The sequence below is a fragment of the Panicum virgatum genome, chromosome 5K (assembly GCF_016808335.1).
Source record: "Panicum virgatum strain AP13 chromosome 5K, P.virgatum_v5, whole genome shotgun sequence".
NCBI lineage: Eukaryota > Viridiplantae > Streptophyta > Magnoliopsida > Poales > Poaceae > Panicum > Panicum virgatum.
Window position 1 is genome coordinate 54,818,713 of NC_053140.1, and position 24,119 is coordinate 54,842,831.

General features: G+C 48.6%; 6 protein-coding genes across 12 annotated transcripts; 3 read left to right on the plus strand and 3 right to left on the minus strand.

Annotated features, from left to right (window-relative positions):
• Positions 1-932: 932 nt before the first annotated feature.
• Positions 933-3,219, minus strand: LOC120708675 (reticulon-like protein B12). Of its 2 annotated transcripts, none has more exons than XM_039994053.1 (4): positions 2,959-3,219; positions 2,622-2,857; positions 1,971-2,182; positions 933-1,329 (listed from the first exon to the last, which is right to left on the minus strand). In XM_039994053.1, exons 2-4 carry the CDS (start codon positions 2,813-2,815, stop codon positions 1,166-1,168), a joined length of 570 nt encoding a protein of 189 aa, XP_039849987.1. In that variant the 5' UTR covers positions 2,816-2,857; positions 2,959-3,219; the 3' UTR covers positions 933-1,165. The 2 variants fall into 2 exon arrangements, with proteins under 2 accessions (XP_039849987.1, XP_039849986.1); XM_039994052.1 differs by having other exon boundaries at positions 2,622-2,805; positions 2,959-3,217.
• A 1,030-nt stretch (positions 3,220-4,249) lies between these two features.
• Positions 4,250-7,930, minus strand: LOC120708676 (putative ataxin-3 homolog). The gene is made up of 2 exons (XM_039994054.1): positions 7,465-7,930; positions 4,250-5,276 (listed from the first exon to the last, which is right to left on the minus strand). The coding sequence occupies exons 1-2, from the start codon at positions 7,729-7,731 to the stop codon at positions 4,545-4,547; spliced, it is 999 nt and encodes a 332-aa protein (XP_039849988.1). The 5' UTR covers positions 7,732-7,930; the 3' UTR covers positions 4,250-4,544.
• A 3,859-nt stretch (positions 7,931-11,789) lies between these two features.
• Positions 11,790-13,321, plus strand: LOC120708678 (bax inhibitor 1-like). Of its 2 annotated transcripts, XR_005689417.1 has the most exons (5): positions 11,804-12,106; positions 12,207-12,629; positions 12,719-12,874; positions 12,978-13,162; positions 13,197-13,313. XR_005689417.1 is itself a non-coding variant. In XM_039994056.1 (4 exons), exons 1-4 carry the CDS (start codon positions 11,999-12,001, stop codon positions 13,032-13,034), a joined length of 744 nt encoding a protein of 247 aa, XP_039849990.1. In that variant the 5' UTR covers positions 11,790-11,998; the 3' UTR covers positions 13,035-13,321. The 2 variants fall into 2 exon arrangements, 1 of the variants encoding a protein (XP_039849990.1); XM_039994056.1 differs by having other exon boundaries at positions 11,790-12,106; positions 12,978-13,321.
• On the plus strand, positions 11,790-14,945 carry LOC120708677 (uncharacterized membrane protein YjcL-like). The gene is made up of 4 exons (XM_039994055.1): positions 11,790-12,106; positions 12,207-12,629; positions 12,719-12,874; positions 12,978-14,945. Exon 4 carries the CDS (start codon positions 13,416-13,418, stop codon positions 14,802-14,804), a length of 1,389 nt encoding a protein of 462 aa, XP_039849989.1. The 5' UTR covers positions 11,790-12,106; positions 12,207-12,629; positions 12,719-12,874; positions 12,978-13,415; the 3' UTR covers positions 14,805-14,945.
• A 2,453-nt stretch (positions 14,946-17,398) lies between these two features.
• On the plus strand, positions 17,399-20,573 carry LOC120708681 (steroid 5-alpha-reductase DET2-like). Of its 5 annotated transcripts, none has more exons than XR_005689420.1 (3): positions 17,399-18,330; positions 18,691-18,845; positions 20,324-20,563. XR_005689420.1 is itself a non-coding variant. In XM_039994059.1 (2 exons), exon 1 carries the CDS (start codon positions 17,518-17,520, stop codon positions 18,307-18,309), a length of 792 nt encoding a protein of 263 aa, XP_039849993.1. In that variant the 5' UTR covers positions 17,399-17,517; the 3' UTR covers positions 18,310-18,330; positions 18,691-20,283. The 5 variants fall into 5 exon arrangements, 3 of the variants coding, with proteins under 3 accessions (XP_039849993.1, XP_039849992.1, XP_039849994.1); XR_005689418.1 differs by lacking the exon at positions 20,324-20,563 and adding an exon at positions 19,706-20,283; XM_039994059.1 differs by lacking the exon at positions 20,324-20,563 and having other exon boundaries at positions 18,691-20,283.
• Positions 20,565-23,773, minus strand: LOC120708679 (E3 ubiquitin-protein ligase WAV3-like). The gene is made up of 4 exons (XM_039994057.1): positions 23,201-23,773; positions 22,615-22,894; positions 21,024-22,503; positions 20,565-20,891 (listed from the first exon to the last, which is right to left on the minus strand). The coding sequence occupies exons 1-4, from the start codon at positions 23,429-23,431 to the stop codon at positions 20,750-20,752; spliced, it is 2,133 nt and encodes a 710-aa protein (XP_039849991.1). The 5' UTR covers positions 23,432-23,773; the 3' UTR covers positions 20,565-20,749.
• Positions 23,774-24,119: the final 346 nt, after the last annotated feature.

Below are 24,119 nucleotides of genomic sequence, written 5' to 3' on the forward strand. Positions count from 1 at the left end.
TGAAAGTGTTAAAAGATCGTCCAAACGGAAATGGTAATGGTGTAGACTAAACTGCTGCATGCATGATGCTTTTCACCATCTAGCGAAACAAGCAAAACAGTAGTGAACTTTTTTTAAATTATTTGGGCATCGGTGAACTAGAATTACTCGCTGCTTGCTTTTTCTATCTCATCATCGCAACTTGCAATTGTTGTCATGATGCTTGAAGAAGAGAGAGAAGTTCTCGGCATCATTTTTTTTTTTTGCCACCGCTGTGGACAGTCTCATAGTCCCCCGTCGGAACACCTTCAAGACACCTTCAAGACGGGGGTGTTTAGATGTTCTAGAACACAAAAGTTTTGCTCTAGAAGCACTAATGGGATTAGACATGAGCTAATGAGAGCTAATCAAGGACTAATGGATTCTAATAACTAATTGGCTATCATCTTTGTAATTAGATCAACAATTAGCCCATATTTAATTCTATTATTTGGCATGTAAATAAGCGGGCAAAAGTTTAGCTCCTTGGATCCATGCAGCCCCTATAACATTTGGTCTGCCATTATAATCCATAGAATTGAACATTGCAGATGTAAAAGGCTACAATACCATGGTTGGGACAGGTGTCAGAATTGTCTATCGTTGAAGGCCAAGTTACATTTCTTCATTTTGCGTACGAAGAGCATATCAAGTATCGACAGACGACAGGGTCCCTCCTTTTCCCCAATGTCCTGTTCATCTCTTTGCCTGGTCGAGACCGCATGTCTGCTAAAAGCTCCGTTGGAGAATCTGGCAATATGTGTCTCGAGAATTTCCCCAGCAATGCTAGGATGGTGAGAGCCTCGCAGTCTATTGATGGCAAGGATGAAATAAGCTGATAGATGTGGATTTCATTAGAAGAAGACGATGAAAGGTCCAGTCCAGTGGGTAAAGCCACCACATGAAGAAGATGGTAAAAAAATATACAATTTTTTTTTCTTTTTGAAAGGAACAGGCAGCCAGGCAGGAGGATTGCCTGCTATAGCTCTTGTGGTGTGCTATGTGCAGCTCCAAGGTCACAGAATATAGACAGACCACGATCGTGGAGATATCATAACTCTTTAGCCTCGAAAGACAGGCTAATCACAAGGAAAAATTATATAAAAAATCACAAGGCAAAATTTTTCTTGACGGATTTACATCGTCATCAACGCAACTTCTTTTCCGATATCCTTTTTGTCATCTTACATTTATACTCTTCGCATGCTCCCCCACATGCCTGAACATATGTCGAAGCTATCTCAAGGAACCTTGCAATATCTTCTTCGGATTTCTCCAACAATGCAGGTATCGTGAGAGCAATAACAGCACCTGAAAGAACACATGTTCAAGAAGGTCAGCAATTCAGCTTTGATGAGCAAGATTAATATATCAACTTTTTAAAATTAATTAACCCATTCTAGAGGGTGATCCATCTGCCCCTTTGTATTCACATTAGGTTGTGACGTTGAGTGCATCAGATATTTGTCACTATGAAGGAACTGGGAAATAGACGAGAGTCAATCTCTATCATGTTCTTGTGCATACACTAGAAACATCTTTCACATGGACTCCATTCAGCAGAGGTAGTGCAGACTATTTGCAAATGTCGGAATATATACATAATGAGATCTTTTTGCAAAATGAAAAGGAACAACTTTCACCAGCTAAACCGATTATGTACTGGTTAAACAATGAGATTGTTGTTGGTTCACTTTCGACTGTACTAGCGCCATATGCTGCAATTCTATCTGAAAGTAGAAGCGGCAGTTTCAGCACTGGCTGTGTTTCCATCATTGTTTCATGCATCACTGCCATTAATTACCCGCACACGGTTCGCCATGCAATTCTCAGTAATTTGATGATAAGTATAGTTTACAACATTTTCTCACTATAATCCAGTTTGGGATTCTTGTGCAGATGCTCAAGGGTAATTATATCTCAAGAAATTGTAAATCGGTAAAGGAACTTACTTGTATATACCAAAGTGATAAGATCGGTTAATCGGCTAACTATGGAAGTCAGCACCAACACAAAAGCCACCTTGTAGAAGAGGCTGGAGTCCTTCCCAAGCGCAATGTTTTCAAAATCCAGGAGCACCTTATTTACGAAGTTACCCGCTATTTCTGATGCTTCACTCATTGACTTGTCAGAAATTTTCATCAATGGAACAGGAGGAGGTGCCCTGCATAGATTCCTTTTTGCTAAGGGGCAGAAACAGTGACTACAGAATTATTACCTAATACAAAAGGTTCAGATTCGTTTCATTTTTGGTCTGCTCATCATATGCTTTGATTTGCAAAAAGGATCATGCTATTGTGATGTAGTGTTAATTTTTACTCACTTAAAATGTAACTAAACAGTTCTAGTATATCGATATATGCAAATGTCATGTCCTACTAGAATCAAGGACAAGATGCATTTGCCGCTGCAGCAATTAAGTAATCATATCAAAATGCTAAATCTGTTCAACCAGGGTCCAGGTCGAAGGCCAATTAATTTCATTAGCTCTAGCACACCACCAAGTGACCAAGTGTATATGCCATGCTAGTAGACAGCATCCATCCACAAAAATTGAATCGAGTACAGTCACATCGACGGGCATCAGATAGAACGAGCATCACCTGTGGAGGAGCTGGGCAGCCTTGGCCCAGACGAAGAGGACTGTGAGCAGGATCATGAGCACCTGGGACACGAAGGAGAGCAGCGTGTAGCCGGGCACGCAGTAGAAGAGCGCCCAGGACGCCACCACCGCGGTCAGCAACCCGCCGGCCACCTCCTTCCTCCTCCACAGCACCACATCCGCCACTGCGCCCATAGAAAAATTCCAACGCCGCGCCCTCAGTCTCAGCCTCTCAGTCTCAGGTCCCAAAAGCGAAATGCAACACTCAGAACGATCAACACGATCTGGGCTCTAGACCATAAAAAAATGATCTGCAGCAATCAAATTGCAGAACTCACCGGTGCCACCGCCAAGGAGGTCGTGCAGCGATCTCTGGGCGCCGAACAGCCGGCGGCTTTGGCCGGGGGAGCCCATCGCAGCACGGATCTCTCCCCCGACGGGAAAGGGGGAGGGGGGACAGGCAAGAACAGCGATGGAGTTGATGAACGGCAGCTACCGACTGATCCTGTTTAGTCCAACTTCTCGAGCTGGATTTCGGAAAATTGTGAGGGGAGAATGGGTGGAAAGGAAAAGGCCCAAACGTACACCACGAGACACCTCGTCAGAAACGCCGTCGTATCTGGGCCCCCCGGAGAAAAGAAAAGGTCGAAGAAAACCATGGTGTCGGATCCTCCGTGTTTAGTTCTTTTTCAAAAAAAAAATTTGCAAAAGAATCTTATTAATTTGAAGTACTAAATGAAGTCTATTTACAAATTTTTTTGCACAGATGGGTTGTAAATCGCGAGACGAATCTAATAATGCTAATTAATCTATGATTAATTAATAATTAGCGGATGATACTGTAGCATCACTATTGCAAATCATGGATTAAGTAGGCTCATTAGATTCGTCTCGCGATTTACAGCCTATTCATACAAAAAGTTTTGTAAATAAACTTCATTTAGTACTTCAAATTAGCAAAATTCTTTCATAAAATTTTGTATTTTTGCGTTTACAGAGTGGAAACTGTTAACAGGGTCTTAGTTTCGACCAGATGACAACGGCGGCGGTGCATCGACCAACCACCGCCCCCGCCTTTCGGCTCGGTTTGGCAGCTGCCGATATCACCCGACACCGGCAATGCCACGCTCATCTTCTTCCAGCACCAGGGGCAGCCGAACTCCGAGAGGAGCAACAGATAAACAACAATGCAGCTCAGAGTCTTTGTTACAAGTGAATTAACAGCCGCGCCTGTTTCAGAAGAAGAAATAAGGTTCAAAATTTCAAAATTTTACAAAATTCTCCATCACATCAAATGTTTTAACACATGCATAAAATATTAAATATAGCTAAATAAAATAATTAATTACACAGTTTGTCTATAATTTACTAGACGAATCTTTTGAACCTAATGAGCCTAATTAACTCATGACGGAATAATAATTACCAAATACAAACGAAAGTACTTTTACACCCAAAAATTTACGCATCTATACATGGCCTAATTCTCTGCAGGAAGTTTCTTGCCAGTTGCCACCAACTGCGGGGCCCAGATTCTTGGGTAATGCCTGCATAAACACATTCCTGGCCGCAACAAACAAAGCACACGATAGCGGAAATACGAGCATTGAGCATAAGAGTAGCCGCAGATGTACGAGTTCCAGCACGTTTCACAAGGCAGATGACGGAAAAAACAGGTTCAAAACCGCCACTTAAGTCTCTATGCAGATTGCACACAACAGTTACACCAGTTAAGTTTAACCCATGCAGTTCAGACTATGCAATTTGTATACGGCATTCTGAAATCAGAAAAAGCATAACTCCTCCACTGAATGGAGGGCAGTTTAGACGCCTCCCTCTATTGCTTTCTGTTTGTATGTTCTAACTCGGTGAAGGACTGACTGAAAATCTTCATAGGGTGGCACGCTCTCTAGCCTAGCTCATCCTAATCTTCTTTCGCTGATTCTTTTTCCTCTACGGAAGAAACCTCCGTTTTGGTGTCGCTTCCTGAAGCTGGCTCCTGGGTGTCCTCACAGGGAGCGCTTGGTTCAGATTTATCAGCTTCTTCCTGGTTACTGTCTTTGCTTGAAGCTGCTTCGATAACAGGAGAAGGAGCATCCTGTGGCTTGCTAGATTCTTGAGCTGCATGATAGCTGGAAAATGGACCCCCTGCGTCCATCAAGCTAGCGGCTATTGCAGCATTCAGATCAGCCTCTTCCTGCTGTGCGGCAATCATGTCCATTTCACTCATCCCTTCTGATTGCTGGCCAAGTAGAGGGGATTGCACCTGGTGAGTAGGTGTTTGCACCTGGTTGCAGGAGGCTGTTATCTTCTGGGCATCATCAGGGGTAAGCCATTGACCGAAACCATTAGAGCCTTCAGTTGCCATAGGGCACTCCTTAGGGAAATTGCCTCTAACTGCAAAGATACTCCAGCCTGACCCCTTCAGGGTGTCAATGAAAGCTGAGAGGTAAAACTTTGACAGGTGCTCAGGAGCTGGGTAGAGACTGTTAAAGTTGTACCACTCCCCATTCACCTTCCTGATGCAGAACCAGTGGTCCTGAAGGTGGCAAATGAAAGCAACCTCCTGCTCAGGGTCGAATAGGGATGATCCTGCAGCTGGGGAATCAAGAGGAATGACTTGGAGGTCCCAAACCTCCAGGGCCTTCTGCAAAACCTATTAGACGAAACAATAAGGTCAGAATAGGGTCACGAGTGCGCATTGCAGAAAATGAGCGTGGCTAAAATAAGAACAGACTTAAAACTCTGTATTACCCTGTTAACATAGAGCTTTAGTGCGAGAATAATAGCTATATACTTAATCCAATAATCAAACCACTGGTAGCATATCTGACTATATTAGAGCTAGTGAAACAGATAGATGCAATAGAATGCATAACAGCATTCCAGGTTCATTGCTACGACAAAGGCATAAATGGGTTACAGATGGCATATAATTAAATATCCCATAGATGCTCCTCAAAGCGGAAAACAATTGTTCATATCAAATGCAGTATAAAGGGTGAGAATGAACAAACTAAACATATAACCGTGCCATCTGTCCAAATTCCAATCTAGTGTGAAATGTGAACTGCGTGTTTGAGGGAAAAAAAAAGGTCTGAACTGTGAACTCAAGTTAAATAAAAACACCTTCTTAAGCATGTACTTTGAAGTTCTAAAATGTGACCATTCCCCCACTCCAAAAATGTTACACTTGGGGTTACAGAATGAACACTTATGAGTTCTTATTGGTCTTTCCCCATCTAGATGTCTAAAGTGATAGTCAGATGGTTTGATCAGAGCATTGCAGTAATATAACATTTAGTACCATATCAGAACCTAGCGTGCAACGATAAACTATACTAGTTTATTGGCCAAAGATAAACTAAAAGATGAACATAGTGTGCGGCGAAAAGGGAAATGGCTAATTGCGGCGTATGTTATGGAGCCCTTCTCCAGTACATCCTGAAGGAGAAAAGCTTAAATAATCCTAATGCCTCTGTATTCCAAGGTACCATACCAGAACAGCAGTAAAGCATATTCACAGCAAACTAATGCAGTCATAACAAAGTGACAGACAGATGCACACCAAACAAAAACGTGTGAAGCATCCGAATATTAGCAACATGCAAAACAAAGGTCTGTGTCCGACTCGGGTGCAAGTGTCAAATTTGGCAAATTTTGGGGGAACATGCCAAATACCAATTGGAATCTGACACGGGTCAGGGATATCCAACTCAGTATGTCCGGACAACACCGATGGCTGTACAATCATCTGGATTTTAATGACTTGTGAAACACTTTAAAAGTCAATACACCCATCAGATTAAATTTGGAAGTTACACTTAAAACTTTAATGCCGTTAACCATAATACTGTTATCAAGTTGACTGCCTGTCATTCTAAAAATACCGTTACCGAGCTCACTAATATTCCTAATTCCAAATCTAATGAAAATCATCAAAGAACAGTCACCATCAAAGGTAATAAACACCAAAGTCGTTCTTAGCGTCAGCTATTCAGTACACGACAGAAGGCAAGCTATGAAAAACGGACAAACTCTTGAATATGTACACCAATCACATAAATTTGGACAGTGTAACGGCAAATAGAATCCGTTACTACAGCATGCATGGACATGCATTGGTGAAAGCCAACTAGCCAAGTACGTAAAATAAAGTGGTACCAACCGTCATGAAGACTTATGCTCCTAGTTGATTATTCAAATGCAAAGTGTGATCTGGAATTTCGCAAGAAACAACTACATCTAAACTTTTCTAGTGATGCAAACAAGTAAAATCACATACCAAATCGCCTGCAGAGAATCATGCGAATTTCAATGCAGTCCTTTGGTAGTTGAAGAAATGAAGTACAGATAGTCCCTTCGTCCCATTTCACATCCAACAAAGCATGATTAAGTATCATATATGAAAGGAGCAAGCTTATAACTAGCATGTGCATACCTCACACGGCACCACCACTGGCAATCACCTGATTGCAATAATAAGCATTCCTCCGAATGACTGGGATAATGCATTGTCTAGACAGTTTTCTTTCGTCCTAAAATAAACCCATCTATCTAGTCTATCTGCTCCAAGCAATTCTCTTCGTTCCAAACAAAGCCATCTTATTAAAGTACACACCGGCACTTTTAACCTAGAATCACCTACTAGAAATCAATCGGAGGGTTCGAAACAGCAATGCTCAAGCAAAAAAAATCCCCTAAATTCTAAGCGATCTTAACAGACAAACAAGTTGCAACCAAGCCCACGGAACAAGGTGCGATCTACGCATCAGTCGAACCAGCCGAGCCCACGAAACGTAAACGGATTAAATCTACAAGGAGGTTGGCGGGCCTGGACTGACCTGGATGCTGAAATCGCCTCCGAGGGAGACGTTGTGGGATCCCTCGGTGAGGAAGTCCCCAGCGGCGGCGTTGGCGGCGCCGGGGCTCTGGGAGCCCTCGAGCATGACGAGGCGCTCCCGCTGGTCGAGGTCGGCGGCGAGCGCAGCGAGGTCGAACTCGGAGAAGAAGGGCCCCTGCAGGGCGGTGTTGACGCAGTGCACGGCGCAGAGCTTCCCCTCCTGCACCTCGTGGTACAGCAGCCCGCCGTTGCTCGCCGCCGCGTCCATCGCCCCGCTCGGAACCTCCCCGCGACCGCGAGCCCTCCTCCGGCGCGGCGATGGTCGCCTCGCCGCCTCTACGTATCGCGCAAGATTCGAGTCGGGGGAGGGGATTGAGGGGAGGGAGAAGAAACGAAACTGAAGAACGGGGGAAAGGGGGGAGCGAGCGAGGGACGCGAGAGGGGTTGAGTGCTTTCGGCGTGGGTCGGCTTCGGGCTCGGTGGTGACGCAGATTCCCTGCGGGCCTGCGGAAAATCACAACGCAGCCGTGAGCCCGTGACACGTAGACGGGGCCTGGAAAGGCTGCGCGCCCGCAACCACGTGGCTTTTCTAAAAAAAAGTGTAGATATATTAGCCTTTTCGATTGCGACTATCGGCTTTGCCGCTGGGCTATATATATTTTATACAGTTGAGTTTTTTTTTGCGAGGAGCGGAGTAGAATAATAATGCTGTTAATGCTCTAAGAAATGTATTAATATAGTAGCAAGATGTCCATGCATTGCACGGGTAATATAAATTTTTTCTGAATATATACAAAATCATTAACTTTATGTCATGACCACATGAGGCATTGATTGTTCCGATTCAATTGATTTGACCAGTTTCGATTAAAATTTTGATTGATTTATTCCTAATTTTTATTAAGACTCCAATTGACGCACTAAGAAATTATTACTTGCTTAGTAATATTTATTTATACTAGATAATTATGTCTGTGCGTTTCTACGAACAAAGTTGGTATAAATATCGGATACGTATTGGTGCTCGTGTGTTAATTTGTAGAAATCTACGAGTCGTGGATGGAGGGGTTAGTCCGACTCGCATACGGGGTGGACTAACGCCTACATGTCAATAACATAGATGGATCAAACCAACATACCAAACCAAAAACTTGGGTGGAAACTTTCTCAATTTAGGAATAGGTATATATATATATTAAAGATAGAGGTAGAGATATATGATATTATTTATCAAGCACCGATTCTGCGTGGTTTCAGAAGTTCAGTTCTTTCGGTGACAGACCAAAATCAGTATAGAAATGATTCACTCTTTATAAATTGGTATAAACATATAAAAATGGAAAGGAGAATAAATAAATAATTCAGGATGAGTTAAGGGGCAAGCATGCAGCCCAGTAGCCTGTTGGGCCAAGCAGCAGCACTATAGTGGCGGGGCTGCTATTTGGCGATGTGCGCCACAACAATCAGGCAGCGAACGCGCTGCATATAGGAAGCAGGGCATGTGCAATGGCAGCAGTAATAACGAACAAGCATTTGTCTTCTCCAGTAACAAGTACACCCTGACATCTCTAGTTGCGTGCCCTACTCTACCTTCTATTTTATTTTATTTTTCATTTTTGGGACAGCGGGTGAGTGGGCGAGTGAATGGGCGGGGATTTCACATACATATGCATATAGAAGTAGTAAAAAAAGAATAAAAAATAGAAACAAAAAAGTCACAAGATTTGATAAAGAAAAGATGTAGAATAATTCTCCAATGTCTTATGTTTAGGCGTATAGAGGATAAATAAAAAGAAACTGGTTGGTTGTCATTCTCCAATATAGAATAAACAATGTGTCCATATTCTTCATCAAATATCGTTTTTATTAGTAGAAGTGACATGATGGTCCCAAACTCTTTAAACTTTGTGCTAGATATCTAAAAAATTTGAGGTCAAGTTATTGGCAGAAATTTTATCATTAAATTTTTGCAAACACATTTCAAACTTTGTACTCCTAGATCCAAAACTTTGCAATCTATATTAGGAACTTTATGATTCATATTACTTTGCACTCCTGAATATAAACTTTAGACTACACCTATGTAAACTTATAAACTTTAGACTATAACAATATAAACTTTGTACACTCAACTCTAAAACTTTAGAATTCCAAGAAGTTTACATTCTAAAATTTAGGAACTTCATACCAGCACATTCTGTTTATCACACCAATGTGGTTGTAGATCTTATGAATGCTATTCTCAATATTCACAAATTTTTGTGAAGTACCTCCTTATTATCAGTACTACAAACTAGAAGAAAAAAATATAAGTAATTAGCAACACAGTAAACTCTAAAACTCCTGTAAATAAAAAACTTTATATATGGATATTTAAAACTTTTTACAAACAGATTTAAAAAACTATACAAGAAAACTTTATAGACAAATAAAAAAATCTTTGAACTCTAAAGTCAATAAGTTTGCACTTCGAATTCAGGGTATTTGAAGACAAGTCACTAGTTAAAAACTATTTACTAAAACAAACTCCAAACTTTGCCCTCTGAATTAAGAAAATTTCAGTTAGCATGTTGTAAAAGTTTGTCTTCTCAGATCCTAAATTTTGTATTTTGAAACTTTACAATCTAAATAGTTGGAACTTTCTAGTGGTTCATTTCAAACTGTGTACTCTCCGACTAGTACTTTGTGCCCATAGATTCAATATTTTAGACTATTAGATCTCAATACTTGAAAGGTTTGTTCATTTCTATATTTCTTATTGTAAAGGGCATTTAACCCAGAAAATTTCTAGAAGGGCATTTCAAATGTTGAACTTCTAGATCCAAACCTATTTTAAAACTTTGCATTCTAAAACTATAGCAACCTAATGAGTACATGGCTCTAGAGTACAACTTTATGGACCCATTCATGATAAGAAAGTTGTTCCTATGCAAAACAAAAATGGTATGAGCCATAAAATTGAATCTAGAAACTTTCTACTAGTATATTTAAAAAATTATACTCCTAGAGCCAAAACTTTACACTCCAAACTTAGGAACTTACTGCTTACAAATTTCAGGAACTTTAAAAAATTTACATATTTAAAAATTTCATATAGATACTTTTAAGGCTTATGAGCCACATGTTTAAAACTTCACATATGTAGGTCAATTAATTTCAACTACATGATTTAAAAATTTACACATCCTTAGATTTCAAGTTCTATACATAACAGTTTGTAAAAAAAATATAAAAAAAACTTGAAGACCACATATTAACAAAAACAATTCTAGAATCCCTACTTTTAAATGCACATATTCAAAATTTTATAGAATTCCTAATTTTCTAACAAATATAGTTAAACTAAAAATTTCACATTAGTATTTTTAAAAACTTATTAACCAGGTGTACAAAACTTTACATTTGTAGTTTAAATAAATTCTAAAAACATAACTGAAAACTCTAGTATCCTTGACTTTCAATTTGTACGCACAAGTCTTTGCAAATAGAATATAACCAAACTTTTGACTACTATATGCAAAACTTTATAGGATACCTACTCTTGACATATAATTGCAAAACAGTTCCAAAATTTGAGACATATAGGATGTTGGTGTTGTGGCGCTACTGGAGGAAGATGCCATGGTCTTCGGGGGCAGGCAAGATGGGGCGATGCAACTAGATGCAGTTACCTGAATTGAAGGTTCAACAATGGTAGTCGTGGTTGATGTTGACAAGAGTAGGATCAATTCTCCAGCAGTTCATTGCCAAAAAGCAATGGTGAAGACAAGTGCGATCCCCTTCCACCTCGTTGTCGGTCCCCTTCGATCCATCTCAATGCCGGTGAAGCTATGGAGCCGCGACTTCGGCGCAACTGCCTCCTCGTCTGCGGCGAACTTCTCCACGATGCAGGCGAAATGAATGGTGCAGCGAACTCGGCGCGCATTCCCTTCTCTTCTCTGGTGTACTGCGCCTCGATGCAGTCGAAACGACGAGGCAGCGAGCTTGGGAGCGGCAGCCCTCCTCGTCTCTGACATACTGCCCCTCAGCGCAGATGAATCGCACGGCAACTGCGGGCATGACGACGAGATCGACGCGGCTGCCCTCCTCGTCTCTGGTGATTCGCCGCCCCATCTCTCTAGAATCTTCCGCTTGCATCTTGAGGTTGAAGACACGGGAAAGGGAAATAAAAAATGCGTTGGAGTTTTTAAAAATGAGATGGAATCCGAATCGGTATCGAGAATACTAAAGAATACGAAGTGGAATAGGAAAGTGGCTGCCGTTCGCTGCGATCCCTGGTGGCGCACGCGCGCTCTATAAGAATTTCGGTATGCGGGCCAAGTTGCTGCGTGTGGCGTGTGGCCTGCCTTCTGGTTTCGTCAGTCGTCGTCTACCCTTCCCTCGGTCGAGGCGACGGCGGAGGAAGCAAAGCAAAATCCCCACCAAACCAAGACCAAGCAATCCAAAGGCAGGCTAGGGTTTCCTGTCCTCCCGTCTGCTGCTGCTGTTGGGGAAAAATTCGCCTGATTCCCCCTTTCAATCGGAAGGATCTGGCCATGGAGTCCCTGTTCGGCGCCTCCAGGAGGACGACGGCTGGCGGCGGCTTCGACTCGCTCAAGCGTCTGGGCCACATCTCCCCCGCCGTGCAGTCCCACCTCAAGCACGCAAGTCCATCGCCTCGCCTCCTTGTCTTTCTCCTCTGTTTCGGCGCCTCCGATGTGTCCGATCTCACTCGCCACCGCCATATTGCGTGCTTGCTTGCAGGTGTACCTCACCCTGTGCTCCGCGCTGGCCTTCTCCGCGCTCGGCGCCTACCTCCACATCGCCCTCAACATCGGCGGCACCCTCACCACCATCGGATGCCTGGTCGCCATCGCCTTCCTCATCTCCCTCCCCGCGTCCCAGCATCAGGAGAGGAACCGCTTCGCCTTGCTCATGTCCGCCGCGCTCCTACAAGGGGCCTCCGTGGGCCCGCTCGTCGATCTGGTCCTTCACTTGGACCCGAGGATCCTGGTCACGGCGTTCGTCGGCACCGCGATTGCTTTTGGATGCTTCTCGGCTGCCGCCATAATCGCCAAGCGCAGGGAGTACCTGTACCTCGGCGGCTTGCTCTCCTCTGCCCTCTCCATTCTTCTCTGGCTGCAGTTTGCTGCTTCCATCTTTGGCCACTACTACTTCACCTTTGAGGTAGTCTTCACTTTCTCTACTAATTCCTTCCTAGTACTTCGTTTGGTAGGGCTTCATTCATCAAAAGCTATTGGAGTATTTTGTTGCAGCTCTACTTTGGCCTCCTGGTTTTCCTGGGATACATGGTGTTTGACACCCAAGAGATCATCGAGAGGGCACACCATGGGGACATGGACTACATCAAGCACGCACTCACTCTCTTCACCGACTTTGTTGCTGTTCTTGTTCGAGTCCTTGTCATCATGGTGAGTAGTAGTAGTAGTTGTTGTTGTTGTTGTATGCCTGTCATATATAGGATGGCTGCTTGTTGCTCACTTAAGGCTGCCTGCTCTTGTTCCAATCTCGCAGCTCAAGAATGCCCAGGCGAAATCCCAAGAGGACAAGAAGAGGAAGAAGCGCTATTGAATGGAGAAACAAAGGCACTCTTTTTCTTCCTGAAATTATCTACTCTACCTAATAGTAGTGCTAGTAAAGACAGAAAGCTTGGATCAGCTTGTGTAGTTTTCTGGCTGGCTACTCGGATCAGCTTGTGTAGTGTTCTGGCTGGCTACTCGGATCAGCTTGTGCAGTGTTCTGGCTGGCTACTCGGATCAGCTTGTGTAGGGTTCTTGCTGCCTACTCGGTGTAACTGAATGCTTGTTTTGGCTCTTGCGTTGATTTGATGGCGATGATGAAATTGCAGTATCTGCCAAGTAGGAGTATTTGCTTGCTTGTTTGTTTCATCCCTGATGATAAATCCATCCATCAGTGTGATCTGAATTGGTGGACAGCAAGCAATTCGATGCAATGCAAGAGCATCTGTACCGTAGTGTAGTGTTGTTGTTTCGATCCTGCTCTCGGCTACTTGAACATTCAGTCTGTCAGTCGCTAGTCGGTAGTCACCTGTCCTGTCGTGGACTCACTCCCGCCGCCCGGATGGCAGTTGCCACGGCCGTCTTAGCTCCAGCAGCCACCGCTCCGCTCCTTCACCGCCGCCGGAACTACTCTTGCGGCCATGCACGGCCGTCGTGGTGGTGGTGGTGTGGCAGTGCCCGCCGGCGCCCGGTATTGGCGTCTTGCGGTGGACGCGCCCCCCTCGTCCCCGCGTCCGACCACTGGGGCAACTGGACCTTCCTCCTGAGCACCGCCGCGCTGGGCATCTGGTCGGAGAAGCGGACCCCGGTGGGGAAGGCGCTGAGCGGGGCGCTGGTGAGCGTGCTGCTGGGGCTGGCGGCCAGCAGCGCCGGCGTGGTGGCGGCGGACGCCCCGGCCCACCGCGTGGTGCTCGACTACCTGCTGCCGCTGGCCATCCCGCTGCTGCTCTTCCGCGCCGACCTGCGCCGCGTGCTCCGCTCCACCGGCGCGCTGCTGATGGCCTTCCTGCTCGGATCTGCGGCGACGACCATCGGCACGGTGGTGGCGTTCCTGCTGTTCCCGATGCGGTCGCTGGGGCCGGACAATTGGAAGATGGCGGCGGCGCTGATGAGCCGCCACATCGGGGGCGCCGTCAACTACGTCGCCGTCTCCGAAGCTCTCGGGGTTTCTCCGTCGGTGCTGGCAGCGGGGCTGGCCGCCGACAACATCATCTGCGCGCTCTACTTCACAAGCCTCTTTGCGTTGGCTTCCAAGATCCCAGCGGAGGACACGGATCGGCCGGCGGTGGCCGGTGACGACAAAGCCAGCAACAAGCAGCTGACCGCGGTGGCCATGGCAGCCGCCTTCGCCATCTGCAAGGCAGGAAAGCTGGCGTCGGCCGCGCTGGGCGTACAAGGGGGAAGCCTTCCCTGCATAACAGCCATCGTGGTGGCGCTGGCAACACTGTTCCCCTCGCGCATCGGCGAGCTGGCGCCGTCGGGCGAGGCGGTGGCCATGGTTCTGATGCAGGTGTTCTTCGCCGTCGTGGGAGCCAATGGAAGCATCGGCAACGTCCTCAGCACGACGCCGAGCATCTTCGCCTTCGCCTTGGTGCAGATCGCTGTGCACCTCCTGCTGACTCTCGCCGCCGGCAAGCTGCTCGGCTTCGACCGAAAGCTGCTGCTGATAGCCTCCAACGCCAACGTGGGTGGTCCGACCACCGCCAAGGGCTGGAGCTCCTTGGTGGTTCCAGGAATCCTCGCCGGCATCCTGGGCATTGCTATCGCCACCTTCATGGGGATCGCTTTCGGTGTGCTCCTCCTGAAACCAAAGTTCAGCTAGGCGTTAGGCGGAATCTAGGCGCTGACCCACTGCCTAGCGCCTAGTCGGGAGTACTCGGGCCTAGGCGGTGCTAGGCGTTTTTCTAGGAGTTTTGTATATATACTAATATTCACATATTATCTAAAGATAAAAATAAACAGCTAAATAGTGAGCCTAAATAGATAGAAAGACTGGTCTAGATAGATAGAAAGGCCCAAGAAGCAAGGGCCCAGCCCATCTCCCACTCAGACTTCAACCTTATCCATCCACTCTGCTTCCAGACGCACCCTCACACCCGTCCTCAGCGCGCCCGCCGTCGCCCGCGCTCTCCCTCCTCTGCGCGCCCGCCGTCGCCGGCGCTCTCCCTCCTCTGCGTGCCCCTCGTCGCCGGCGCTCTTCCTCCTCTGCGCGCCCGCCGTCGCCGGCGCTCTCCCTCCTCTGCGTGCCCGCCGTCGCCCGCGCTCTCCCTCTCCGGCATCTCTCCCTCCTCTGCGCGCCCGCCGTCGCCCGCGCTCTCCCTCTCCGGCATCTCTCCCTCCTCTGCCACCTCCGCCGGACGCTCCTCCGCCTAGGAGCTCGCCTAGCCCCAAATCGACGCGGTGCCCCTCCGATTAGCGCCTAATCGTCGCCTAGGCGCCGCCTAGCGGAACTATGCCTGAAACACATGTAATGTTACACGTCATATTAGTTATATATTCGTACGTTGCTACAGATAAATAAATTCTTTCTATGAGCATCATTGTTGATCATAAGACATATTTGTAACAATTTTCAATTTTCAAGCCATTTACCAATCTCAGCAAGATTACATAGAACACCTTGTGTCCTAAATGTTTATTAGCAGACGGGATTACCATAAAAACAGGGACAAAAAATCAAATGGCACATTGTGTGCGGACGGTTGAATCTTAACTGAAAATAGTTCTAGGGGGAAACTCGTATTAAATTCATGGTTGCATTTAAATAAACTCCAAAAAATTATTGTTCAAATCAGTGTCAAAATACAGAAACTAAGCTAAATTGCTGTCTTGAAATTTATATGCACTCATAAATCAGCAAATAAAAAAAGAACTCTTTACAATGGTGGACTTCATTTTAGCATTTGAGGTTGTTCTAAAATGGTATATATTATCTTTTCATGCATATTTATTTTTGGTATGTCCCGTAAAACAACTCTAGAGCACCAAAACTTATGAAATTTATTAAATTAAGACACATCCTGCTATGATACATCATGAAACATTGTTATTTTATTACATTATTATATGTTGGCCATTATATTATTTGAGTTAACAACCACAAACACACAAAATTACAATTTTTTAGTATCTTTTGATTTGTGGCTAGATTGGTTGGAATTTGTTTATATAGTTATGTTATTTAATAGTTTATTTGTACATGTGGTCAACTCTATTATTAATTATCTATTATCTATTATAATATTGCATAGGTTTGAAAATATTCGTGTGCAGTTCAATTCTCCCGTCTGAAACTATCAAACTAGCAGTTCAACGGGTTCTTTACGGTTGGATCAGTGAACCAGCGAACCGATTGCTTCACCGGTTTGATCACCAGTCCGGTCTAGCGAGTCTCATGGCATCAGAAGCCTAATTAGAAATGACAGAGCTCTGGGGTCACCGGGTTCCATCGTTCTAGCCGGCATGACGCTATTTTCCTATACTGCCAAGTGACAACTAACCTGACTCAATCATGAATTCCAGCTTCCAGGTCGCTGCAACGGGTCCAACTTCACTGACGTGAAGAAGCGAAGGCACGAAAATGAACAGTGATCTGAGTCTGGATGAACAGTTATTCCTACCGTAAACCACTGTAGCTGGCACTGTTCACGGAACACTGTTCAAAAAGGAACTGTTTTGTGCTGTAGCAGGGGTGCTGTAGCAATTAATCCTGCCCATCCATCTCAGATCGGACGTCCCACAGAGACTCAAAAGTCACGGGAACAGTGTTCCCTGCCTAGCCTTCAGCAAGTCAGGAATCCCGATTGCGCTGCAACGTGGTGGTGCTGCGCTGCACGGGAGTGTCCCGGCTCCTGAGTCAGTCATGATCCTGATCCCTGCATGGACAAATAGTGCCAGTAGCAAGAGAATCAGGGTACCGTGGGTCTTATGGAGCGCTAGTGGATCCGCCAATCCAAAGAGGTACCGCACTGGTCCGTCCTGTTTATTGGATCCGCGCTCCAAATGCTGTGTAAACATGCGACCCGACGTGACGGGGTTTATGATTTGAACTGAAAAAAACTAAATGGGGCCTAACTTGTTGGAAGAGCAGGGAAGTTGGTGTCAAATATTAGAACATCCAATATTTTTAGGGAAAGAGAAAATTTTATGAAGCGATAGAGTATATTTTTTAATATTTATTAACAAAAGAGACTACTAGAGATGCTCTTGGTCTCTGCCGTGATCGTGATCCTTTCCACCTGATCACAATGATTGCGCCCATCCGCCGCTCTTCAGCCTCCACTCCACTCTCCCTTGTTGCAATCAGGGCGTGGTCCAATCTCAATTCGTGTCGCTGCACGGTGGGCCTCGCACCCGGAAACGCCCTCAAACCCCTCGCGATTAACGCCCGAGCGCGACCGCTACCCGAATGCGCTCGCTACCGCACCCCCACGGCCCCACGCGGCCGCACTCGACAGGACGCCGCGGCCGCCGCGCTCGTCCCCAACCAAACCCCGCGCCGCCGAAAAACCTCCGCCGAAACAAGGGGGGAAAGGATGGCCGACGAGGCGGCGGCGGGCGACGCGGTGTTCGCGCGGTGCCTGCTCGCGCTCTACCTCATCAGCCCGCTCACCGTGCTGGCGCTCCGCTTCGTCTCCGCGCCGTACGGCAAGCTCTCGCGCCCGGGCTGGGGCCCCGCGCTCCCGGCCCCGCTCGCGTGGTTCCTCATGGAGAGCCCCACCCTCTGGCTCCCGCCCCTCGTCCTCCTCCGCCCGCCTTCCCCGCCGCTGCACTACGCCCCGCTCGCCGCGCTCCCCGCCGCGCTCTACGCGCTCCACTACGCCCACCGCACGCTGGTCCACCCGCTCCGCCTCGCCCGCCTGCCCCGCGCCCCGGCCCCCGTGCCCGTCCTCGTCGCCGCCTGCGCCCTCGGCTTCAACCTCCTCAACGCCTACGTGCAGGCCCGCTCCGTCGCGTTCCACGCGGGCCGCCCGGCCTCCGCCTCCGCCCTGGCCCGCTGCGCCGCCGGGCTGGCGCTCTTCGCGTGGGGGATGTGGACCAACATCGCCGCGGACAGGGAGCTGCTGCGGCTCAAGGAGGCCGGGGGCGGGTACAAGATCCCCAGGGGCGGGTGGTTCGACCTGGTCACCTGCCCCAACTACTTCGGCGAGGCCGTCGAGTGGCTCGGCTTCGCCGTGGTGGCGTGGACGCCCGCGGCGTGGGCGTTCTTCCTCTACACCTGCTCCAACCTCGGGCCCAGGGCCAGGGACCACCGCCGCTGGTACCTGCAGAAGTTCGGCAGCGAGTACCCGGCGTCGCGCAAGGCGTTCGTCCCCTACATCTACTAGGTGCAGTACTGTGATTCAGAGGTGGGAAAAATTGTCTTCGTCCATTGAAGACTATTGCATCGTGTCTTAATTTTTGAGATTTCACTTCCTGTCTCCGGTGTGCAATGATAGAAAGATTGTGTCAATCGTCAGAATCAAATTGCGCCGTGCGTGGTCGGCTTCTATATTAATATTATTATGCAGCAAAGAAAATTGACTATTCATGCTGGATTATAAGCTTCAAACGAGAATTTTGCTTGGTTGTAGCGCAAAAACACATGTTCATCCGCCACAAAATGCTACAACCTATCGGTTAATTCTCTCTTTTGCACATGAACTTTTCTCCCCCTCTCTTCGCCCTTTTCTCCATTTCACACACTTATGTAGCTTGGTGCACGCCAGTGGAATGGCTCAATGGCACAAGGAATAGTGGCCGTGGCAAGGGAAGTGTGGCCCAGCAACGGGGCCGGTGGAAGGAAGAAGAAAAGAGATGGACCTGTATAGACGGGTGATGGATCAAAAATTGATAATTTGGAGGCTCCATGACCAGCGTTGTGGTCATACTCCATTGTTGATCCTGCACTTTGTTCAGTATGTTCAATTTTGCGACACATTTAGAAGTATAGGAGTATCTGCCTTCATCATTGCTGACGATTTATAGGAATGATCAGGGGGGATTGGAGTAATGTATACATTGATCTGCCAATAACTTGATGGGGTTGGCAGTTCCACTTGGCCCACTACTACTAATACACAAGCTCACAAAATCTGGTAAATGGTGCAGTAGATCTGTTACAGGTTGAGTATTAATTTGTCCATTGACTTAATAGGAAGTATATATCAGAAGGGAACATGTCCAAGTTGTGTTGGTCTACTGTTTTCGCCAATGTCCAACATTACAGTAGCTTCTTCCTCTCTTAACAGACAAGAATCTTGCACCTGAGATCAGAATGTATGTCCACTATGTCGGTATCGAGATTCTCAGGCTTTCTTGGCTTTCTGAAGTAGTATCAAGTTTTCTGTTATCTCTACTAGCCCTGCTATCATCTTTAACTAGGAGTCTAGGAATACTGAAGCAGTGAAAATAGCAGTGGCAACCTCTAAAAATATTCATGGTCATATGCTTTATAGTTATTTCCTTGGAATCATATGAAGCAGTGGTACTGAAACCACATTTATGCATTTTTAATGCGTTTGGACGAAATTATAAATTGGTGCAAACAAACATTCTAGCACATGTGTGCTCCCATGTTGCCCACAGTACAATAAATTAACTACAATACGGAATACCTTCTAGAAAGATTAAGTTGGATGTGCTATTTCTTGTTTTCTCCTTTTCCCAGCTTTCTAGGAGTAATTTGTTGGGTATGGTGTAAGGTACTGCTCATTCGTTATTGATTCAGTTTCTTTGTCACAGCTGCCACCTGAATTCCATTGACCCCGCTGCATAAGAGAAATGAACAATTAATATCAACTACCAGTATCAAGCCGAGCTTGCAAAGGTTCACAATACTGTAGCTCTGGATACCTTAAATGGTGCTGAGTAGCCTCAAAAACACATTGGCTTTCCAAAATCTCTAACCAAATTCCAACGAGTAACATGCCAATATTTTTTGCTGTCACAAGAGAGGAGAGGAGGTCCCTTTCTCAACACAAACACCACTAGCTCTAGCTGCTGATTTCAGAGGGATAGATGTTTGCACTTGGGTTTTACTGGCACTGCTTTTCTCTGCAGTCTTTCAACAGCTACTAGAAGAAAAGCAAAATAAAGTGGAATGCTGAGTTGGAGTTGGTTAGAGATGTAAGCTCATGTTAAAATTTACGAGATTTAAAGTGATTTGAATTTATGACATGTAAACTCATGTTTAACTTACGGGATGTAAACCCACGAATGATGTTTGTGCCTAAGTATTATTTGCTTTGTGAGGAAATGAATAAGTATTATTTGCTTTGTGAGTTTGGTTTATGAGGAAAGAAATTACTGGAGTTTTGACATGAAGATTTTGAGATATTTTACACTGAATTTATATTGTAGGCATCAATTCAAGTCCGCATCAAGCAAAGGCTTGTGCCTGCGTTCTTTTGGGGCACATTGTTTTCACAGCGAGACGATTCACAGGAAAAGGGAGAGGATTGCTATGACCATCACAAATAGTAACACCATTGTTAGTTTCCTTTATCTTCAACGACTGCGTCAAACATATGAACTCTTTTTGTAGTTGAACTACGGCAGCAAACAAGAAAGAAAAAGGTACGGAGGGAGTGCAAAACTGAAGTTCTGTTCATATCGGACCTTCAACTCATTTTTCACAAAGAAACAAACCAAAGGCTAACTTTACAACCTGATAAGTGATAACTAAATTCTTTTCGAATGTAACCCTACGATAAGTACTAGGCCTTCACCCTTCAAACTACAGTTCTTCCGGATGATAGACTCCTAGCCAGCCAGCTTCCTCTCGTCCTACTTGGGACCAAAGGGACTGCCACCTGGCTCCGACTGCTGCTGCTCGCGTGCCTTCCTCGACGATTCCACCATGCTCTGCATCGCCGGCGTCGCGAAGCAGAACCCGAATCTCGGAGCCGGCGCCGCTGCGCTGAACGGACTTGTTGCCCCTGTCTGAGAGGGCGAGGACCAGAAACCGAAAGAAGGTGACCCTGACCCCTGCTGTTGGCCGAAACCCCCGAACAGTGATCCAATACTTGCCCCGGGCGAGAATCCCGTTGCCGCCCCGAACGGCGATGCCGAGGGCGCGGCGGACGCGAAGAGCTGCACCGTGGACGCGCGCTGCTGCGCGTGCGAGCTCATGCCGGCAAGCAGGCACGCGCGCCCCGTCTGCTCGTACTCGCGCCGGTCCGCTACGCGCGCGCTCAGCTCGCGCAGCTCCGCCACCAGCTCCGCGCACCGCTCGTCGCCGGCCAGCCCGGCGGCCGCCGAGGCCTCCTGCCGGCGGTCCAGTATCCGCGCCGCCTTCGCGTGCTCGCCGCGCTCCGCCGCGGCCCGCGCCGCCGCGATGTCCTCGGCAGCTTCCACGCGGAACAGCTCCCGCGCGACCTCCACGCACGGCTCCATGTCCGCCACCACCACCGGCCTACGCACCGAGGCGTCCTCGCAGGAAACGTCCACCGGCCGCCCGGTCGCCGCGTCCTTGTAAGTGCTGCTCACTTTGATCAGAGGGGTGACGCCGCCGCCGTCTTCAGCCGCTCCATCCCCGGCCGCGACGGGCACGTCCAGGAAAACCAGGAAGCGCCTCTCCTCGTCCGCGTACAGCTCGCCGACGTCCACCGATGCGGCGCGGCCGTCCGCGTCGACGCGGCTCCCGTAGCGGCCGGACTTGACTACCCGGACGCGCACGCCTGGATGCAGGCACTCCACGGCGACGCGCCCCTCCTGCACCGCGACGGACAGGAGCCCACCGATGCATTGCGCGAACGAGTCCTGCAGCACCGCCTGGTTCTGGATGAAGGAGAACGTGCCGCCCGTCGCCTCCGCGATGGTGTGCATCGCCGCCGCGTCGTGGTCCGTGCCGAACCCGAACGTGTGGACCGGCGGGGCGCACCGGTTGTCGTCGCTGCGCCTCAGGGACCATGGCACGAGGTCGATATAGCTCTTGGTGCGACCAGTACCTGATTGGAAACAGCCAAGAGTATGGTTGTCCTCTCCGTCCGAGAGAAGGATAACGCTCGCGATGGGGTTCCTGTGGCGGCGGCCGTCGAGCACCTCGGCGGCGACCCGAAGGCCGTCTCCAATGTTCGTGGTGCTGATGGTGGCGAGGGACTCCACGGCCCTCTTGGCCGAGACCTTCCCGCCGTCCGACATGCGCGTGAGCCGAATGATGCGGCGAGCGTTGGACGAGAAGATCACGATGCTGAGCCGGTCGCTGGGGCCGAGGTGGTCGATGACGAAGTCCATTGCCTTCTTCAGTAGCTCCAGCTTGGGGCCACACATGCTGCCGCTGACATCGAGGACGGTGACGAGGTCGAGCGGCGCGCGCTCCGACGCCGCGGCGGGGCCCTTGGCGTGCACCAGCACCGCGAAGCTGTCTAGGGCCGAGTCTCTGGCGACAGCCGGGTGCTCGCAGTGCGTCTTCAGGACGAGTACTCGATTGCTCGCTGTTTCCTGGGCGGTGTCCCGGGCGTCGAGTGGATGCTCCACGGGCTCGTCGTCGTTGAACACGGGGCGCGCCGTGTCCGACGAGGGCGGTTGCGGCCCGAAAGATGTGCCGGACGCGGATGGCCAGGGGAAGGGGCTGAATCTGAAGGCCGTGGAAGTGTTTGCGGCAGGTGGTCGCTGAAATAAGGGCGGTCGTGGTGGCGAGGAAGCGGGGTTGGGTGGCGGCGAGGAAGCGGGATTGAGTGGTGGCGAGGAAGTGGGGTGGGGTGGCGGCGACTGCGACGGCGCCACGGTCACCTCGTCGCGCCAACGCGCGCCGCAGACAGGGCACACGGTGCCCGAGAAGCAACGGAGGTGGAACGTGTGGTTGCACTCGGACGTGACGGTGGCCTGGCCGCGGCCCATGGCGCCGTGGCAGACTGGGCACGAAGGCGTCTGCGTTGCTGGCGGTGGCGGCGCCGAGCTGAGCCAGAAGGGGTTCGGCGTCGCCGGTGCCTGCTGGCCAAACAGGCTCCTCCCGGTGGACGGCGGCGACGGTGGAGATGCCGGGCGCGAGAAGCTGAAGGAGAAGGGGTTCGGCGTCGACGGCGACGTCTGCCCAAACAGGCCTGTCTGGGAGGATGAGTTCGCCGCCGCCGCGGCCGACTGTCCAAACAGGCCCGTCGACGATGGCGTAGGCGTTGCAGAGGAGACGGCGTTGCCCAGCGCTGGGTCCGGCGTCGACGCCGACGAGAAGGGCTTCGGCGCCGACGACGGCAGCTTCCCAAACAGGCCCGTCGACGCGAAGGAGAAGGGGGTGGCCGGCGCCGGCGCGGGGCCCGTGGCGGGCGCGTCGCTCCACCGCGCGGCGCAGACCGGGCACGCGGCGCTCCCGGAGACGCAGCGGAGGTGGAAGATGTGGGCGCACTCCGACGTGAACGCCGCCTGCCAGAGGCCAATGCCGCCGCAGCAGGCCTCGCACCGGTTGCCGCCGCCGCTCGCCATGATCTCCCCTGGTAGCTGCTGTCGCGTTCGATTTGATCGATCTGGCATTTGTCTCTCTCGCGCGTACTTATAGACGCCGGGAAACTGGTAGCGTGGAAACGGCGCGAAGCGGAGTAGTTCGCGTCAACTACGGGGACGCGATTTGATTTCCTTCCTCCGTTCCTCGGTTGCGTGGAAGTGCAGCAGCGCAGGCGGTCTCCGCTTCAGTTGGTAGTATATGTGTATGTTTTGTTTAGTTGTTTAAGCTTCCATGTTTAGTTGTTTTGGGTTACTTAGAATGTGACCGCGTAATAAGCACGCCAAGTCGCTAACAAACCATACGGGATGTCTTAATGTCCCGTATTTCCTTTGCATACTACTAGGCGGTCGCTGCTGAATGTGCTACTCCCTGCCGTGTTCAAGCTGAACATTATTTATCTATCCCTATATCATGCAGCCAATCGTTCAGATTATGAGTTCAAAGGTAAAGGCAGAAGAAGAAAAATAAGAGCAACGTGCGTGTTAATTTTACAGCGAAGAAAATAACCTGATCATTCTAGTGCTTTGGGATTCAGTCGCTGCAACCGCTGTAGCACGCGAAGATGAGTATCGGCTGATCCACGAGCGGATTTACGGCCGCATGATGATGGATCCCTAGGTGAAGAAATCAGAGGGTGCCGTGACGGTATTACCAGTTGCTTCAGATAATAAGGGTGCTGGGGGATTGCAGAAGCAGAACGTTGCATCCAATCCTCTG

Bases quoted from the DNA above. Each gene is read 5' to 3' on its own strand.
- LOC120708675 (XM_039994052.1), bottom strand. From the start codon at position 3,034: ATGGGCTCCCCCGGCCAAAGCCGCCGGCTGTTCGGCGCCCAGAGATCG. The intron at 2,183-2,621 runs GTGATGCTCGTT...GAATCTATGCAG, and splicing joins GCTGCCCAGCTCCTCCACAG to GGCACCTCCTCCTGTTCCAT. The intron at 1,330-1,970 runs GTAAGTTCCTTT...GTGTTCTTTCAG, and splicing joins TATCACTTTGGTATATACAA to GTGCTGTTATTGCTCTCACG.
- LOC120708678 (XM_039994056.1), top strand. From the start codon at position 11,999: ATGGAGTCCCTGTTCGGCGCCTCCAGGAGGACGACGGCTGGCGGCGGC. The intron at 12,107-12,206 runs GCAAGTCCATCG...GCTTGCTTGCAG, and splicing joins TGCAGTCCCACCTCAAGCAC to GTGTACCTCACCCTGTGCTC. The intron at 12,875-12,977 runs GTGAGTAGTAGT...CCAATCTCGCAG, and splicing joins TTCGAGTCCTTGTCATCATG to CTCAAGAATGCCCAGGCGAA.
- LOC120708677 (XM_039994055.1), top strand. From the start codon at position 13,416: ATGCAAGAGCATCTGTACCGTAGTGTAGTGTTGTTGTTTCGATCCTGC.
- LOC120708681 (XM_039994059.1), top strand. From the start codon at position 17,518: ATGGCCGACGAGGCGGCGGCGGGCGACGCGGTGTTCGCGCGGTGCCTG.
- LOC120708679 (XM_039994057.1), bottom strand. From the start codon at position 23,431: ATGCCAGATCGATCAAATCGAACGCGACAGCAGCTACCAGGGGAGATC. The intron at 22,895-23,200 runs GCCACCCCCTTC...TTTGGCCAGCAG, and splicing joins CGGGCCCCGCGCCGGCGCCG to GCACCGGCGACGCCGAACCC. The intron at 20,892-21,023 runs GTTCGGGGCGGC...AGGGGCAACAAG, and splicing joins GCCGCGCCCTCGGCATCGCC to TCCGTTCAGCGCAGCGGCGC.
- LOC120708676 (XM_039994054.1), bottom strand. From the start codon at position 7,731: ATGGACGCGGCGGCGAGCAACGGCGGGCTGCTGTACCACGAGGTGCAG. The intron at 5,277-7,464 runs GTCAGTCCAGGC...TTCGTCTAATAG, and splicing joins GAGGCGATTTCAGCATCCAG to GTTTTGCAGAAGGCCCTGGA.